At 39.2% G+C, this 20,347-nt stretch overlaps 1 protein-coding gene across 18 annotated transcripts in view; it reads left to right on the forward strand.

Annotated features, from left to right (window-relative positions):
• The first annotated feature begins 14,068 nt into the window (after positions 1-14,068).
• Positions 14,069-20,347, forward strand: part of camk2g1 (calcium/calmodulin-dependent protein kinase (CaM kinase) II gamma 1) — a 63,471-nt gene continuing 57,192 nt past the window's right edge. For 5 of the 18 annotated variants that reach the window (XM_056771304.1, XM_056771308.1, XM_056771310.1 and 2 more), the window contains exons 1-2: positions 14,074-14,266; positions 15,225-15,319. In XM_056771304.1, coding sequence (XP_056627282.1) covers positions 14,202-14,266; positions 15,225-15,319 — 160 coding nt within the window. In that variant the 5' untranslated portion in view covers positions 14,074-14,201. Of the gene's footprint in view, positions 14,267-15,224; positions 15,320-20,347 lie in introns of all 18 variants that reach the window. The other 13 variants (XM_056771291.1, XM_056771292.1, XM_056771294.1 and 10 more) reach the window with 5 other exon arrangements.

Consider the following 20,347-nt stretch of genomic DNA (forward strand, 5'->3'; position numbering starts at 1 on the left):
CTACTGTTAGTGTGCTTTGAATCTTTTACATGAACAGGAATGCACGTGTTTGTGTGGGATGAAGAACGGTTCTTTTGAACGACCTCCTTTTCTTTAAAACTTTGAGTGATTCTTTTATAACCTCATTTTAGTCATCGAAAGGGATTATGAAATATATATATATATATATATATATATATCTAAGCTCTTTTATATAAAGGGGTCTGCTTGTGTATTTAACGGCATATCCTAGTGAAGTTCCCTTTGGAACGGAGGGATCAGAATTTGAGTTTGTGTCTTGAATTTTATTTTTGTGTTTGAAATCTAACCCATGTCCTCAGAGTTGTCTTCATGTTCCATGCCACCTGACTGCAAATAAATACCTATATAACTTACTGTTGACTCTTGCCCTCCTACAAAGTCAGTTTAAAGTGATAGTTCACCCAAAAATACATATTCTGTCATCTTACCCTATTATCATTTCAAACTTGGATGACTTTCTTTCTTCTGCAGAACACAAAAGAAGATATTTTGAAGACTGCTGGTAACTGAACAACTGTGGTACCCATTCACGTCTATTGTTAAGACAAAAAACAATGCAAGTCAATGAGTACTGCCGTTGTTCGGTTACCAACATTCTTCAAAATATCTTGCATTTATGCATTTAGCAAACTATTTATCCAAACCGACTTTAATATAACGAGATATATCTTAATTTTTTATATATTCTTAAAACATTTTTTCTTTTTGTATCTTATGGGTATCAAATCCACAACCTTTAGCGCTGTTAGCGCAATGCTCTTCCATTGAGCCGCAGGAACATCTTTTGTACTCCGCAGAATAAAAAGTCACAAGTTTGGAAAGACATGAGAGTGCATAAACAAATAAAAACATTTTGGGTGATCTGTCCCTCTAATAAGCACATGAATGAGCACCACAAATTGTATTTGACTGAACATCTGTGTTGGTTAACCGTTCCAGAACTGTCCGTGAGAGGCGTGCTCCGTGAACACACATTCAGCTTTCAAATAACACTTTAAGTTTAACATCCTGGCCTAATTGAAATGGATTTGATTTGTTTTCCATGAGTTGAAACGTTTGCGATCTCTAAACTCGATGTCGCAGCACATGCCCTGTCGCAGCATCAGACTGGCTCAAAATAACCTTAAGCTGCATTATGTAACTGAATGATCTGTACTTCAGGGGATGTATTGGTTGTATTAAAGGTGTGTTTATTAAGTCAGATGTAGCATTCACTGCATGTGCTGTTTTGAGTAGCATCTAAGGCAAGCATTGGAGAGTTTGGGGATTTACGGATATTAAACCTCTAAATATTAAACTTCAATTGTGCTATGGATGTGAAAAGTATATCCAATTTTTTGGCTTAAGCTATAACTTTTCAGAGAAACGGGGTGATTAAACCACTCGTAACTCTTGAAAAGAGTCCCTATGTGTATCTAGGGACACAAATATCATAAAGAATTAATGGGGGGGGGGGGAGTCGCTTTTGGCTATTCTACGGGATTTTGTCCATACAATGGATATTGTATTGATATCCCATCACATGAATATATTTGCTCTATATTCCCCCTTTTTCCACCCTCAGCTTAAATATGTACACAGTTAAAAAGCTCATAGGTTGTAGCTTGTACATGTTGTCCAATTAGATCTCTGCTGGATATGTGATGTAATGGAGAGTCAGTCCGTGGAGACCGTGGCTCATGGAGACTTCCCTGTTTGTGTGGAGCAAATCAGCCCTTTGACACCTGCTGTGAGATCAGTTGCAACCACATCAGACATTTAGCTTTAACAAGGCCCCTGCCGCCCTCACCCTATCTCTCTCACTCATTCACTCACTCCCTACATTCTGCTTCTCTAAGTCCACTGCTGATTAAAGTCTCTCCCTGTGGATTTGTTCAGCTCTCCTGCTGAAAGAGCTGTGTGTGACTGGTGTATTATCTCGGCCGTCTGCTTACTGATCCTGCTGAATCAAATCAACAAATACATCTGTATAACGCATATCCTACTGTAGTACTGTGGCATGTGATTTGTCACATTTGTTTAGACATATGAATCACACACCACACCCGCAATGTAAGTAGAAAGTATGAAAGGATGTTCATTATAAAATTACCAATTAATAAGAAATATCTTGATTCTTAGCATATTATTTAAAAAAATGTAAGGTCATCTTATGACCGTCTTGAAAGTTGACTTATTTTCCTCTGCTGCAACATGCACATGTTCAATCTTTAGTGTTTAATCTTTTGTTCATTTTATATTCACCTTATTTGATATATATTGTATATAAAGAGTGAGAGAATAACATGTCACTACAGCTTGTATATACACAACCGTGTCAATGACAAAATCTTGAATGACGAAGTTGAAATGAATGGTTGTTACAGGATGACATGTTGGGGTTGTAAAAAATTATATTAATCCAAACCTTCAAAATTGTAGGATGCATTGCCAAATTTCATAGCTGCATGGCAGAAAAAGTGAATGAAATGTATTGCGACGCATCCTTCTAAAAAACACGTTCGTCTATTCCAGTAATTCCATTCAAACAAAATATCTATGCTAACATACAATAAAATTTGACAAGTATTAATAATTTTGCTTGCAACAGTTTTGGCCTTTTTCTGTTCAGTCTGAACAGATTCATGAAAGCTACTACACTGTTTGTCCAGCAGGTGTCGCTCCTCTTGTGTCCTCTGTCCTCTCAGCCTCTTTCCGTCAATAATACATCCAAATAACGGAGTATTCACACATAAGCGTCACATCCTCCTGTCCTCATTTCAGATCTCGTCAACTAGTTAGTTCGCACAGGACGAAATGAAGTCACAGTCCTTGCACCATCTGCGTAAGGACAGATTTCCCCACCCACCAGGATGCCCACCTGCCTTCCCGGGCATCATCACTTGTCAGCTATATGGGTCACAGCTGCGCATAAACATACGATTGATTGTTTAAGTGTGTGAGAGCAAACCCTGTTGGAAAGTAAGCAGGAACATATTCTTTCACATCTATCTTTATCCAGCTGAGGAATGAAAGTTGTTCTCAAGTTCTCTCTGTCAGCGACCTTCATCAAGTGGCACGTGTTGACACAGAGGGCCTGTAATTTGTGATCTTTAATTGATGATTTTTGCGTCCAATCACATTCGCTGTAAATATCATGTGACACGCTGACCGCTTTTGTTTCACGGTTATCACGGTTTTTACAAACCTGGGGCACGTTCAAGGTACGATTCCCTGGAAACGGTGGATACGGTTTCTCTTGTTTAATGGGTGTGTCAAGAATGTCTGTCCAATCGGCAGCAACGTGTATAAAACCCACGCGGTATTAAGAGACTGCTCACTCAATGGGTCCAAGTAATGTATACTCAATAATTTAAATAATAGCAGACGTGTATTTTGCAGTATTAAACATGTAAGGGATAATGTACAGGCAGCTGGTTGTTATTGCAGAAATAAGCCCCGACAGTGTGATTCGGACCGTGAAGCGGAAGGGCTTGTTTCACACTGAAGGGGCTTATTTCGCCATAACAGCCGGCTCCTTGTACATTATACCGTTTATTACACGGCTACTTGCCACATTAGAAAAAAAACTAGACATAAAATGTGAAATATTGTATTAGCTTGTTTTTACCAACTGCAGGCCTTCTGCGAGGAAAAGCCGTTTCGATTAGGTGTTAAAGTAAGAAACGAAGTTCAAACGCACGAACAGGCAAATTGGTTTAATCCTTTGTAAATATAATGTCATAAATGTTATTGAAAGACATATTTTTTATTCATTTTTGAATGAAATGATTTGCCACATTCGGGTTACATGGTGTGATTAGCAGTGTAAGTTACTCTGAAAAAGTAATTAATTACTAGTTACTCATTACATATTCAATAGTGTAATTAGATTACTGTCCAAATTACTCTGTCCAAAAAGTATTTAGTTACTCATTACTAATTACTTTCTATATCCTACATCGACCTTGATTAGTTAAGTGATTCAAGGATAGACATGAAAGGGCTTATTTAATTCATTCAAATAAATAATATTATTAACTGACCAAAGTATTAGAAATGTGAGAATTATACATTAATGCACAAATTTTAAGTAAGACTTTGAATTTTGATGTCAATTACACTATTGCACACACATATATTTAACAAAGTATTTAGTTTAATTCCATCAAAAGTAACCGTAATTAAATTACAGAAAACATATGAGTAATCCCTTACTTTACTTTTTCAAGGCAAAAGTAATTAAATTACAGTAACGAATTACTTAGTAACTAGTTACACCCAACACTGGTTATTAGTTTGTCGCGACTGGCCAATCAGAATCAAGCATTTAAACGAGCCATGTAATAAGTATTTATTATTCGAAAAATCTTCAAAAAGAACACAAAAATATAGTATTCAATAGTTGCGTCATCACACCACCATTTCCGTTCAAAAAACATTTTGCAACATTTTGTCGGGGCTGAACTTAGCCCTGGCCCTAATATTCAGTTTGTTAGTATTATTTATGATCTAGAAAAAAAACATTATCAAAATCCAAGCTGTGAGGTAAACTACTCTATTTGAAAAGGAGGAGTGGCCACAAAGTATGCCCCGCCCTAATGTCCTGTTTTATTGGCTCTTACAATTGCTCATTTAAAGGCATTTCATTGCATCCTAACAATGTAATCATTAATTATAATGCATAAAAATGTTTAGGGGTGATGTGGAGTGTTTAAAAACCTATAATGTCACAGAAATTACAAACTTTACCTGCTTGTTTCGCGTACTTCGTGTGTACATGATAAACAAACGCTGATAAAGTTTTATGAAACCAACTACTGCTGAGGCATTGCAGGTGTGTGCATTGTCATCCAATGAGGTCAGAGAGGTGCGCTATAGATAGAAAGAGTTTTTGCAAACAACACTGGAGAGAGAGAGAGAGAGAGAGAGAGAGAGAGACTGCTGCACTCCTCCCCTCTCCTCCGCACTCCCTCGGTCCCCTGACTCGTCTATCACCGCGTTCAGCGCCGCCGAGGACTTGTCAAGGAGAACCCAGGAGTGCAGCTCCCAGCGTCATCCCTGCCTGACCTGAGATCAGTTCTGATGCACTGTGCGCGATTAACCACAGAGTGGAAGCGAAACATGAACTAATCCGGAGTCAGCCTCTAAAGGGGCTTCTTTACCCCGGAGCAGGCGTGCTTGGGCTTGACCCATATTGTCATTAGCCCGTTTGTGCTCACGCTCCGGATGCTGGCTTTGCTCTCAGTGGTTATCTGTCAAGGGCACCAAACAGCTTACGGCTCAGAGACGCACACTTTAAAGTGCACTCTCCATAACCTGGCAGGGTGTTTTGACGTTTGGAAATTTAAATACAACATGAGAAATTTATCTTTTTTAAAGAATCATTCGAAAGGTCCAAAAAACGACCATGAAATGAATGGCTGAATGAAGTGTTTGTATTAGTCCTATAACTCACATGAGGGCTGTTCCATAGAAGGCCGCTGAGCAAAGCGGCGATCAAACACCTGACTTGAATGAACCGAACTCATCAGCCACACTTTATTCAGTTCCATGATGGTAAATTGAAGATCGTGTGATCTGAATGATTTGTGTCAGGTTCAGCGTGTGCGCGCTAGGGTATGCACGTGTCGTCACTTTCCCACGTGAACCCGTCTGCTTGAGTGGTAAAACACTGTGGGAAATGAATGGTTACAATACCAGGAAACTCAATTCCGCGCAACATTTGAGTGTCCAACACCTGACTCCTTTGTAAGTCTTAAGGATAACCGTCGAGTCCAGCTCCTTGTAGTTTAAGCAAATAATTGCGTGTTTTAGTCCTGTTTTTTTGTTCCTCCTATTGAATGCAGCCATTTTGCCTTAGTTTTACCACTCTTGGGCTCTCACTAAATCCTTGGTGTTTCGAGTCAGATCCGTGGGCGTGGCTTGTTGGTTTTGACTAAATCTTTGTTGTTTCAACAACAGTGAGACAGGACCTGTTGTTTCAACACTATTTATTAGTATGCTTTCTCTTCAGCAAGCAGCCATAGACAACAGTAAAATAATTTTATGAAACTGAAGGAAATGTAAAAAATGTACTTTCTCACATAGTTTTTAACAATTTTTTTAAACTGTGTGCGAAATTTCTTTCGGCAAAGAAGCGAAACGTGACGACATCTTAGTTCTGTGTCAGTCACCGTAGCTTCGAAAGGGAGGGTGAGAAGGATGGTTGTTGCAATTCGCAACCTCGCCGCTAGATGCTGCAAAATTTTACTCGACCCTTAAGTAAATTAAAGTAATAGTTCACCCATAACCAGTATTGGGCAAGTTACAAACAAAAAGTAATTAATTACTAGTTACTAATTACATATTCAATAGTGCAATTAGATTACTGTACAAATTGCTATCTCCAAAAAATAATTTAATTACTTATTACTAATTACTTTCAATGTCCTACATCAACCTTGATTAGTTAAGTGATTCAAACATAGATATGAAACAGCTCTTAATTTATTCAAATAAATAATATAAAACTACATAAAGTAGTATTATTAACTGACCAAAGTATTACAAACGTGAGAATGATATATTAAAGCACATATTTTAAAGTTAGATTTTGAATTTTGATGTCAATTAAACTATTGCACACACATATATTAAAGAAAGTATTTAGTTAAATTTCATCAGAAGTAACTGTAATTAAATTACAGAAAAATTAAAAGTAATCCCTTACTTTACATTTTCAAGGGAAAAGTAATGTAATTACAGTAACTAATTAGTAACTAGATACACCCAACACTGCCCATAACTGCCATAGTAGGAACAATTAAATGGTAGTCAAAGGTGCCCCAGAACTTTTTGTTTTCCGAAATTCTTCAAAATATTTCATTTTGTGTTCAACAGACAAAAAAAGCAGCAATATAATTTTTCATACTATGGTATGTGTAGGATGTCACAAAACTGAAAATTGCTAACATTCACACAAATTTCTTTCTTTGTGTTTAACAGAACAAAGAAATTTATTTAGGTATGAAACAACCTGAGGGTGAGTAAATGATGAATGAACCAGCCCTTTAACACAAAAAATAAGCAAATCCAACTATACTTGCTTTTTTCATTGCACTGCAAGTTGCTTTAGATAGTTTTTTATATGTAAACTGATTGAATGCATTTGAATTGGCAACCTTTAAATGACCTTGTTTATATATTTATTGATGAATTAATGTTTTTTCCAGTCAGTGGCTTAGATAAAGCTACTTAATTTCTACATTTGATGGCCCCAACATTTCATGTTACTGATGAATTGTGCACAATAATAGACCAGGGAGATTTGTTAAGAAAGCAAATAGGCTCGATTTCCGATCTTATGTTGTCTTTAGCGCCTCTTGAATTTCCAGTTGATAGTTGATCATTATTTCAAAGTGATGGAAAATGGAGCATTTATTTAGACCAATAACACTTCAGCCTGCCCTTCGAACACTGTTTACTTCAATCTGTCCTCTAAAGTGGCTCATGTTGTGAGAAATCACATTTTTCTTCACCTTCTGAAATAATAGTGTGCATTGTGTAATATGTTCTCTTCAGAGCGAAAAACCTGCTTTGATATTTGTCTTTGTTAGCCAAAATAAAATAGGCTACGTACAAATTTATTTCTAATTTTAATCTATACCCTTACTTTATGAGTTTCTTTTATGTGAAACAAAAGAAGAATCTTGCTGATGTTAACGTTATACTACAGGGAGAAAGTAATCAAAATGATTATGATTCGACCCTTTTAATATCTCAAGTGAGCAATACATCTCTGATAAATGCAGCTCAGTTTGTCTGATGTTCAACCCATTGGATTTTCTAGAGAAACTCTGAAGCAGTGAGAGGACATGTGAAGAAGTGCTGACTGTGTCGGATCTACAAACCACTCCAGAGTCTGAATTAGAGCACAGAATTATGATATAGAAGATCTGAAGTGAGATAACATTGTGTGCTGCAGTCATCCAGTGAATATTGTGTATTTAAAGGGATAGTGCACCCCAAAATAAACAATCCTGTCATCATTTACTCACCCTCTCTTTTAAACCTGTATAGCTTTTCTTCTTCTGCAGAACACAAGAAGTGTTCTTGCATTGGTTTAGTGTCCATATAATAGAAATGAATGGGTACCGCCGTTGTTAATTACAGACTTTCTTCTAAATATCTTCATTTGTGTTCTGCAGAAGAAAAAGAGAGAGAGACAGCAACTATCTCATATATAATTTTCAGGCCTTTGCTTTACCTGAATTGCAATGTACAAATTATAAAACAAATATATATTCACGCAATTGCAATTGATACGCATTTCTGAACCCATGACCTTTGCTCCACTAAGACAACACGCACTATTCATGAAATACTACTATTTCTTGATTCATGTGTTATATATTGTAATCTTTAATAAATATGTACTCAAAGATGAAAGATGCCTCTTTGCATTCTCTGTGGGTGTACGAAAGGTATTTGAACTGTCATGTACCATCAGAACTGCAGCCCATCTCATAGCAATACATCGACCCACGCAGATCATGTACACAAAAACACCCAACAGATATCAAAACAGACTCTTATGATTTCCCTTTGTCCACACTCACACAAAAAGCACACAGCATGACATAAGCTGTGCAGTTATATTGCAGTTAAGTGTTCGTATCTTCATGCATTATTCACATATTGGTCAAAACATCCAATCCACAAACATGATTTTAGTCCCTTACATTTCCGTCCATTTACACACGTTTTCCAATTTCAAATTGAACGTTTTTGAATGTGTCCGAAAAACGAAATAATTTGTACACAAAATACCGATGAACCCTCAAAGTCAATATGAACAAAAAATAACTTACCAATTATGTTCTTCACAACATTCCAGGTTTATCGTGTCAGGAAAATGTATTTACCAATTAGGCTACCTATAAAATCAATATTAACCAATCAAATACCACCTCACGCAACTTCCCACTGAATATTCAAATGAAAGTTTGTCTTTTCACAGAAGATAAACGAGTAAATGCTCACACACCCAGCTTACGTTAAATAAACACGATGATAACACCTTAAGAAATACATTACAGTAAAACATGGTAAACTCTGTGACACTTAACCCTCACATTACAACACACACACTTACAACAACTACACAGGTTTAAATATAAAGGGCTTTTGAGCTTTATTCCCTCAAGCAAGCACACACCCCTTGCGCAAACCAATGTAAATCCAAATAATGACTTTCCTGACACTGCCATACATTTCAGGACCCTGTGCTCTTATTAACAAATAAAGAAATAGCCTACATTTATTGTCTAGAGGCTATACAGAGATCAAGTCACATCTCATCACAACAGCCACAGACGGTAGAATAAGAATGCGGGAATCACAGAGCAATGTGCCCTGTGAACGAGGGCGTCTCTCCGGAGAGCAGACAAAAATTGCATTCGATTCACCCTTTCTGCGTTTGTCTCCGTTATGCCTTTCATTTCAGCATCTAACGTGCACTGCTCTCCATCATATTCTCTTTCTTTCTCCCTTCATCTCTCCACACATTTCGTTCTGTCCAGGAAGACTCTTTCCATTTCTCTCTTTAATAATTCAGAGCAGAAGAGGTGTGTGTGTGGTACGGTTACAGTGGTCAAACCTTCAGTGGCTCTTCTGTTCGCGAAACAGTCCGGCCTGTCGCCACTTATTGAGCTGATCTTGGAACACACAGAGGCATTATCTATTATATACCGCCGTATTACTTGTGATATTTCTTTGATGTGCAGTATGTGTATGTGGAATGAATGGATCTGTTGGAATGAAATATATAGATCCAATGTGTAATTTTTGGAAGGATCTATTGACAGAAATGCAATAGAAAATACGTAACTATGTCTTAAGATGTGTATAAAGACCTTAAAACATGAAGCGTTATGTTTTTATTACCTTTAAATTAACTTTTTCTATCAACACACCGCGGGTCCCCGTACATGGAATTTGCCATGTTGTTTTTACAGCAGCTCTAAACAGACAAAATGCTCTACAGAACACGCTTCGTAAACACGTTATCTCCTTCTGTAAAGAAGCGAAAAGGTGACGACGTGTTTGTCCTGTCTCAGCCATCGTAGTGCTTTGAAAGGGAGAGGTGGAGTGAGCCGTTGGTTGCAATTCCCAAGATCACCACTAGATGCTGCTAAAATCTCAACATTGCAATAAATCTGATTTTGTTAGGCAGTAAGGATATTTTCCACAAAAGTGTTTGAAATCGCACTTTCTTAAAAAGTAGATAGTATACAGTTTATACTTCACAGTATCAAAAGTAAACTAGTCACACACTCACAAAATCCACCACACTAGACTTCATAATCCAGTTGCTCTGTCATCACATCAGCAATATCTCTCTTTATTGCTCTCTTCCCTCACCTCCTCTCTCTCTCTCTCTCTCTGTCTCATTTTCAAGCTTTCATTCTTATCACTGCTGTCCTCAGTATAAATCGCAATCTTTCCCTCGTAGCTTTTGCTGCTGGTTTTATTTCACCTCTCTGCTCGTCTCTTATTGGTGTACTGTGTAAAGCAGGTCAGTTGGGAGCGTTGAGGGGGAAGATGCTAACACAAACTGAAGTGTGCTCTGTTACATAAACACTGTGGGAGAACCTCTGGACAACTTCCCACAGGCCTGTGCTCGCTAACGCTGAAGCTAACTCTATACTGCGATGCCTTGTCCTCATACACACGGCCCCCTGAATTCCTCTGATGTACACAACCGCTGTCACTTAAGGGCTCTGGTCAATAATATGATAAAAACACCACTTAAAGAACACTTCGAGTCATTGTGGGTGTATTTAAGGGCATTTTTGATCTATATTAAATGGCTCCGGATGTATTAGGTTACAAAATGCTTTAATCGATAAGTATATACACAAAGCTCTCTGAGGTACAGTTTATTTATTGCATATGAAGTTATGCTGAGAATGAGTGCGTTATGAAATATACCAAGAGGAGCAAATTACAAAATGGTGCATAATTGATTGATTTTATTAACATTATTAAATGGGTGGTTCCGTATGCTGATTGGACAATAAATGGTTATAGCTGTACTACATTTTTAAAGGCGCTCTGTGCAATTTTTGGAGAATATAATCAATAATTGTCGTCAGAGGTGTATCAAGATCTTACATAATGAAGCGTTATATTTTATTTCCTTAGAATAAGCTGTTTCTATATATTCTGTGTCCTCTTGTGTGTGGACAGTAGATGATATTTTTGATACTTCCTCAAAAATTCAATCTAAAAAAAAAAAATTGCATTATCTAATAAACACACCATGCAACTTCAAAACTCTTGTGAAATCTATCACATCTGTTAATCCACCAGACGCAGTTATCAGACGAGGCTTAAAACGGACAGATATCGGCCAATTAATCAGCCTGGCCGACACATCCGTCCGTCACTGATAGCCACTGATGCAAGATCAGTCACAACAGCGAGGATCCTGTGACACTGAGCGTATAACAAACAGACTGCGCTTCATGCTACAGGTGTGCCCTGCACTCGCAAGTGTACGTGCAGGAGTGAAAGTGTTCCTGCAGGCACCATGTGGAGACGCTGGCAGCATCACATTAAGAATGACTGATGACATCAGCCGCGTCCTCCCCAATGACAAGTCAGAAAATAAGGGCCAGTGACATTAAGAGTTTGAAAAAGCTCTGTCATGTGTTTTTTGTGTTCTTTCCGTCACTTTCAATCTCTTTCACACTCTCTTACCTGCAATGGCGAAAAAATAACTAGTCGATATTCTTGAGAATTACGTATTGAAAATATGTGCATGTTTGTAATATAACATGACTAGCCCTTTAAAGGTCCAATGTGCACGTTTTTGGAGGATCTATTGACAGAAATGCAATATAACTATGTCTTCAGAGGTGTGTAAAGACCTTGTGTAATAAAGCATTAAGTCTTTATTACCTTACAAAGAGATATTTCTATCTACATACCACAGGTCCCTTTACATGGAATTCACCATGTTGTTTTTACAGAAGCCCTAAACGAAACTGCTACACAGAGCGCGTTTCGTAAATACCTTATCTCCTTTGGCCAAAAAGAGAAAATGTGACGATATCTTAGTTCTGTGTCTGCCACCGTGCTTTGCATTTTTGCGTGTTTCATTGAGCTGCCACGAACTGTTTATCTAGTATTCTTTATAAATACAGTGAAACCTTACCTGTCTGTCCATGTGTTTAAATCTCTCTCTCCATCTTCCAGACAGGGGCTGAACCCTGTGCTCCTAATTCCTGCCTGGTGAAAATAAGCCCATTGATCTATATTGATTGATGACTAATTTATGGGCCTCTGAACAGAGTGCTACGTCTTGCAGCATGAGTTGTCCAGAGTTTACTTAATTTGGCTGCCAGTGTAAAGTCTAAATAAGCAGAACAACTGCGGTGGATTCGAAGCTGCAAACAGTATTGTTTGAATCACTTCGGTAGTTTGACAAGTAAATGAGCGACTGTAAACTGGCAGCATGTGGGTGCATTGGATAGCTACTGTATTTGGAGATGGAGTGAGCCTCATCTTATTTCCATGTGTTCATTCATTTGTTTTGAGAGCTGACTGTGATGATAATGATGTCATCTGCTAAATGTCCGCAGTGATGTCAGAAGGCATACCCACATATTCTGATATGCATGCATGATGATATGAGTTTTGCATGTTCCGTCAGCTGTTCATGTTCATGTAAAGCATTTGGATGGTCTCGACATGTGATAACTGTGCAGAAATGAATGCGTGTAAGCAGGTGCCAAGCTACAATAGCTGACAGCGATGAAACAATATGTGTTAAATATGCAAATATGCCAACATAGAAACGAAAAGTCAAAGCCAACCCGAAAGAATGTGACCATAGAATCAGACCATAGTTACTTTTGAATATTAGCTTTTTGAAAGAGAGATCAGATGGGCAAAGCGGATTTATGTTCATGGACTAATGGAGGAAAGTGCTGAATATTTAAGATGAATAGTAAAACTGCATCAATTATGAATGTTTGCTCGTATTTATCGATTTCTTGGGATTAATAATTAGAGAGTTTACTAAGGAATATCAATAAAACACTATCTTATTTGCAAAACACACCACATCTCATTAATACAGCTGTGTTTGTGGATTAAAGAAATTAAACCGACTAAGAACATGAATGGGAGTCATGACATGGGCTGAATAATGTTGCATGCATCACTGCAATATCTTTTACTACGATTTCCCAGAAATCAATCACAGGAACGGATCTTCAGAGCACATAACAAATGTTATTACGTTGATGTAATTGTCCTCTCTCGGTTTGTTTTCATGATACAAACTCTAACGCCTAACACTTTAAATGGAGAACAGACTTTCATCTTTGCAATCTGGCACGACAGTGAGAGAACAAGCCGTCCCTTGAGCAAAGTAATAGAAGCACTTACAAGGTGAGACAACCTGACAAGCGAAGCCTTTTTAAAAAGTTTTGAGCATACAATGGAGATTTATAGGACCATTATGGCCAGCCGGCGAAAAGGAAAGTGCATTAGGTATCATGATGTTAAATGCAGGAAAGAAGCATGCTGAAAAATAAAACGTTTGTAAAATATGTTATTTCATAATAATGTCATACAGGTAGTATTGATGATTTCAGTCTAAATCCGTAGTTGATATAAATGTCTGAGGATTTTCATCAATACAGTATTACATCTAACAATCTACATGACATTGCAGTATAGTACATTAATATTGGCATCTTCAAATGTGTAACATTAATAACAGAGGTAAACAAATACAAAACAGTGAACAATGCACTGCACAAAATAACCAATAAGGGACATTTTAACCCAAAATTCCAAATGATAAATACTTGTTCACTGAATATTGTACTTGCATTTAAACTTCATAATACTGTGATCACAATTTTGTCTATTTTTGTATGTAGGGGACACCGCACACACCCATCTATTTCGGCTCGCATACTTCAGTCAGCCTGTCACTCTACCCGTGACTTTGCCGATTGCGAGGAAGTCTCGCGTTGTCCCGCGTTGTTTTCTCTCCACCCCCACCGCGCGGCCCCTCCCCTCGGCTCTTTCCGTCTGTATCTCTGCCTTCTTTCTCTCACTGGAACACATGAGATTCTCCTCCCGAAACCTGAACCGCAGCAGCAGAGGCACCGACCCCCCTCCCCACACGCGCACACAACATGGCTACAATCGTAACCTCGACCAGGTTTACGGACGAGTATCAGCTTTACGAAGAGCTGGGAAAGTAAGTGCGCGCAACATTGTGCCATTGTGACGTAATCGGCGCAAGTTACTCTTATTTGTTTCGTTCCGTTTGCGTACTTGGATGTTGACAGCGGCTATGACTTGCAAAGAGACTCGTAAACCTTTCCGACAGCCACAGATCGGGGTCTTCGTCGGTTCAGGTCTGGGACTGTGTCGGTTCTGGACTTGATCCGATCAAGCCCCCTCTGCGTGACTGACGGAGGTTTAAAGATGATTAATTTCAGCTCCTCTGCCGGTCCGTAGTGGCTTTGGGTACGTGTAGCATAGAACGTTTGACATAGTGTGTATGCAATGTTGAATGTCCACACCTTGTTTTATTTTAAGGGCTTGGAGTTGGACGTATAGCTTTTTTGTTACTTTGGGTATTTTGTTGGCACTTTGCCTGACATTTAACGACGTTTCTCTGTATTGTATATTGTTTTGTGCTCGTATCCACGGGCGAAATGGTTGTGTTGGGCAGCTCTTTGAAATTACAAGTGCACTATGTAGTGCACTAAAGGATATCTCGGCGTTAACGTGACATTAAAATGAAACATTGAGTGTGTCGCACACACAGTTCTTCACACTTTAATATCTTAGGAGGGATAAAGAGGGATTTAATCAATCGATCAATGAACAATGACGCGTTTTCTGAGAATTCACTTTTGGGCAAATAATTACAGCTGTTTTTCTGACAATCACATGTGAACCTCCTTGCTTGCCGTCCATTTCTCCTATTTGTTTGTAGCTTATATTAAGTTTTTATGGTAAGTCTGTTTTTATATCTTGCAGACAGTATTAAGTGATTCACACCTTTCGAAATCATGACCGATGCGGGCATTTATAATGACGCTGCTGTTACGTCACCGGCGATTGGCAGCTCTTTCCGCGTACGCGAGCGTCAGGTACATCATATTTGACTTTCGAGGGAAATCAAAGTGTGTGTTCTTCATTCACAGGGGCGCGTTCTCCGTGGTGCGGAGATGTGTGAAGAAATCCACTGGCCAGGAATATGCTGCTAAAATTATTAACACAAAGAAACTGTCAGCAAGAGGTAAGACATTGGATTCAGCAGTTCCATTGGTACATACAGTGCAGTTTGTGTTTTTTCCCTGACTGAGCTATCAAGTTTTTGAGGACCCGTGAAGTCATAGTTTTGTGGCTTTTGTCAATGCGCTTCCTTATTTACCTTTATGCGTTTTGCAGACAATTTTATCCCAAATATGTATATTTAAAATCTGTATGTGTGTTTCCACAACCTTTGCTTGGCTAACACAGTGCTCTACATTTACATGCATTTGGCAGACGCTTAAAAGCGACTTACATTGCATTATCCTATACATTTTACATAGGTATTTGCAATCCCCTGGGATCGAACCCACAACCTTGCGTTGTTAACGCAAATGCTCTTACCACTGAGCTACAGGAAAGCTATTTCTACCAATCGAGTCACAAGGACTCGAAATGTTCCTGTAACATTTGTGTCTGTAAAAGGTACAAATCTTCCAGTCTTGTCACTAGATCATTCAAACGATATGCTATTTAACAGAAAGCTGGATGGAGCCAGAATTCCCTTTGAGGGCTGTTCTGTACCTACATGTTTAGTTCAGGATCTGTGCTTTGCAACTTGGCCCGCTGGGATGGCCGCTATTGTTCAAATAGGTCCCAATGTGTTCATATGTTCTCAGACAGCCTTGTTTCTAGGGGAAAAGGCACGCAGTAGTCTTGCGTAGTGAAACGAGAGCTAAGAAACGTCTCTTTCTGCCTGTTTTCAGGCCTGATTTCTTAGAACTTGAAGTGGGAGACACAAGAATGTTTGTTCTCTGCCCTGCAGCAAAGATCTGGCAAATAGTCCCACCTGCAGCTTTGCAATAATTTCTTAAACCTTTTCGCCCAAGCGCGTATTTATCAGTACCGTGTGGTGTCGCAGACCCGCATGCTTCTGAAAAGCTGCTTTTGATTAGAGGAAAAAAGACCGATTTTTTTTCGTTATTTCAGGTAAAGACTGAAGAATGAAGGATGGATTTTTTCCAGGAACAGGCACTTAAGGCCCAAGATGTGTAAAGGCCCTCCGGTGGATACTGTGGCAGGATTTTTCTAAATGCCATATGTTAATTTCTCGCAGTTGCTTTCCTGATTCCTAGGAAAGTAGCGGTACAGCGTAAATGACAGAAAGGCCTACAATCTGAGTCATATGCGGAGGAGGATTCTGGGTAATTTGAGACTATAGTACACCTTTTATTGCCATGTTAAAAGATGACAGCGTCGCCGTCAGTTCCAACCCATCGATTGCCTGAAAATCGTTCAGACCACTTTTAGGCGAACAAGGCTCAATTATTTCCATTTTTTTAATGAAATGAGCTTCAGCTCCGCTTTAGCTTGTTGACTTTTGGTTTGCTGTTTTATAACTAATTGTTCCTGCCTCAGCAGGTCGGAGGTGCTCATTTGTCATAATGGCAGGAGGTTAGCCAGCGAGGTATCTTATGCGCTATGTCTTTCTTCCACTCTCGATTTGCCGATTATCAGTTAATGTGAAATTAAGCAGGGATTATGGACAGCGAGGGTCTTGTTTATGGCCCAGCCATTTTCTTTGTTGAGTGCTTGTCTCCAGCAGACCGGCCAATTAAGGGCTTCAGGACTCGAGCGTACTGCATACGTCCTGTTAGCCGAGGAAGAGAGGCATGACGGAAACCCTTTAACCGCTAATATGAAGATTCTGGAAGTTGGAAGCGGAACGGTGTGGTTCTTGTTAGCCTGCCCTGGTGTTGGTCTATATCAATTCATCTGTGTCTGGATGGTTGGTTTAATGATCCCCTCGACTCCGATGTGCATGCATTTAATTTTTGGTTGATATAGTTCAATTTGAATGGATCAATAAGCCCTACCCAAAGTGTTTTTCATGTCTTAACTCATGTTGGATTTATTGTATTGTAGAGATGTGATGAGCGCACTTGCCAACTAAATTCGAATTACTATCGAACTTTCTTGATGCCCAGATGTGGTACCGTGTTAATACCAAGAGTAAATCGAATCCATTTTGTCTTTTACATCCCTTTTATTCAGACTTAATTTGAACAGTAAGCAGGAGCAAAAGGAGTTGTGCAGAATCCGACGGTTGTGGGGGTTTCGACCAAGCGCTTGTTGCTGTAGCTAGGCAACGCTTTCGCTTGAGGTGTGTTTGATTGGCTGCCTCAAACGAGGAGCTCCAGACTTGTGTTGACGGTCTCGGTTGAGGATGAATGCAGGAGGAAAAAATCTCCCATAATCCCTCTGTGCCCTGACGTGTGCCACATGTTTGCAGAGTAGCCGCACGTGAGCATGACTGAAGCTTAGAGTAGTAGTTTCATGATGCAAACCTTCCGCCTACTTGTGTCAAACAGCTTACCGAAAACTTAATTTTGGTTGAGTGGTTCTTTGCGAGACACACGGCCTTGGGGGCCTCGCCGTATAAATATTTTTGTGATTAGCGCACTGGCCAGGTCACATGATGACCTCATTAGTGGATGGGCGGGGTTTCTCTGTGACGAGGATGACGTATGCCTTCATGAAATCAGCTGAATACTTAAAGCAGTTAGCTCGGCTTCATTTCTGTGAGTCACTGCAGGAGCATAGGTCTACTAGACACGTGTGTGTGTCCTTCCTGGGGTTGCTATAGATCTCCAAAGGGTCTTTGTTGACTAATTTTCTATAAAGAAGTGCCGTCATAGTGCACTTTTTAATATGCCTGTTTATTTACTTTTAGGAGTGCCAAGAATCTGTCCTTTTTGTCCCTGTAGGGATTAGGGACCTAAATATGTTTTTTGATGGGCTGTGGCCAGGATTTTTTAACATTATTGCAGCTTTCATTATTATCCAGAGAAGACTGTATGTGTGTTTTTGGCTTTCTCATTTATGTGTTTGTTTTACTCTCTTACCTTGCATGGAGGATTGCTTTGTATTTAGGTTAATCCATTTATTCAATTGTATTCCATTGGCTCAGATCTGGGGGGATGGGTGCCAAAACCATCTCTTCACGTAATTTTTTGGCTCTTTGGTCCTGTTTCTTTGTCCTTGCAGAATTACATTGTTTTAAATTCAGTGGGTATGTTTGAATACAGCCCGAGGGACTGAAATATCTGAATTAATCCAGTGGATTCAGATTAAGCCGTTGTTGAGAACACTTAACCTCCCTTAGGCTGATTTGAGCTCCGGTTACCTAAATGTCTAGTTGCATGTTATATTTAAAGAAAACCAGCATAGGATCAGAATTGTCTCTGCATTTTGTGCTACTGTTCGATTATAACGTCAGAGTTCTCTGGCAGTGATCCAAAAGGCTAAACGCGCGCTTACCTGTTTTGCGCCGTGGTCAGATAAGACTTTGAGCATGCGAAATTCATTCGGACGGCGTGGCGAAAATGGGCGGGAGCAATTCCTCCCTCTTTTACATTTCTTGTACCGAGAGGCCTCGCTGTGACGTTTCGATCTTCTATTGGTCTAACGTGGCGCAAATTCGCAGTTCTAAACTTCACCTTTTCTATGTGGCGAAATGATAAATATCTTCGGACGGGCTTGCGTTTACGGTCTGTCGTTCGCATGCGTTTGATTGGAAGTCAATGGAGGGCAAAGTCAAGTGTGACCGTGACTTTAGTGTAAGCGCATGCACAATTCTTATATTTTGCGTGTACACATGCATATTTTCTTTGAAATGACATAAAAGGGTGTGACCCTTGCAGGGGTAATCAAACAGTCAGGATAGAAGACGTGTCCTCTTCTAAGTGAACTTAATGCTTGCCCCAAAACATCATGCTCTCATTCTGACTGATCTGACCAGAAGTGTTTTAGCGCATTTTGATGTCGTGGGATATTTTCATCACTGTCACTTATCCTGCATGCATCATAGTGTGACTGCTCACTGCCCAATGTTTCATCTGTGTAGTCATTTCCAGCTTTCCAGCTGCACATTTCTGCGGTACCGCAGGTTCCCCTGGAAGAGGAGGACTATGAAATCATATTATATTGCATAACAAATAAAGTCTCTGTCAGACGGTATCTCTCAGATTCTTTTCTTGTTATCCGGGTGAAGTACCAGCTAATGAATGATGGATTGACTGGGCAATATTTGGCTATTGATTTTTTTTCAATCCGTTAACCAAAGTTTCCTTGGGTTCTTGTTGTGTCCACTACCAGTCGACAGCCTTCTCAATACATAATAGCCAATTTCATATTTCATTCAACTAAATATTTAAAAATAAGCTTTATTAAATCAGATACATACACATGTTAGAAAACGCTGAGGATATTCCACAATTGACAAGTGTTGTGCACGACAGAATGAATTGGATGGAGTGTTCAAATTCAATTTTCCCAGTACATGGAACATGCATCGTACAGCCCAAATCCGCTTCATTCTGAACTCCATCGTGTGATGGTAGAAGGACTGATAGAGAAAGACTGATAGAAGCACGTCCTCACTACAGGGAATATCATAGCATTGTGTTCGGCTCTTCTTTTCTGTCTGTCTCTTTTAAGGGGGGCTACGCGCAGTCCGTCTGCACTCATTTTGCACTCTTTGTTGGGGTACGTGCTGCTCCTTTAAGCAGAACCTTCCATCCATTCCCATCCCTCCTGCTTTCTTTGCCATTTTGTTTTGCTATGCTTCCCTTTTGTTTTCTTCTGCTTTGTCAGCCTTATTAAACTGACAGCCCATAGTAGTTTCATGATAACATTATAATTTTCGAACAGTGTTTTTGTGAAGAATTTTTAAAGAATATTATGAATACTTATTGTTTATTTTGCTTTATTGAGCGTTTAAGCGAGTCCATTATGTACCGAATCCACCAATTTTTGCATTGATTAAATCACTTATTATCTTTCATAGAAAAAGTGTTTTATATGAAGTGAACGATGTAACAATGGTACATCTCGGGTGAACTGTTCCTTTAAAAATCAAGATATTGTGAAAGAAATCTAATTTTCTTGACAAAATGGGTCCCGTTCAATTTTCCACGCACTGCGTTTATGATAAAGGGAGTTTTAAAATAAATTGGGTTTGGGCTGAAGATAGAGGTTTGGGAGAAGGGAAAATGGGATTACTCACCTGTTG

This window comes from Triplophysa dalaica, chromosome 17 (genome assembly GCF_015846415.1).
Source record: "Triplophysa dalaica isolate WHDGS20190420 chromosome 17, ASM1584641v1, whole genome shotgun sequence".
Taxonomy (NCBI): domain Eukaryota; kingdom Metazoa; phylum Chordata; class Actinopteri; order Cypriniformes; family Nemacheilidae; genus Triplophysa; species Triplophysa dalaica.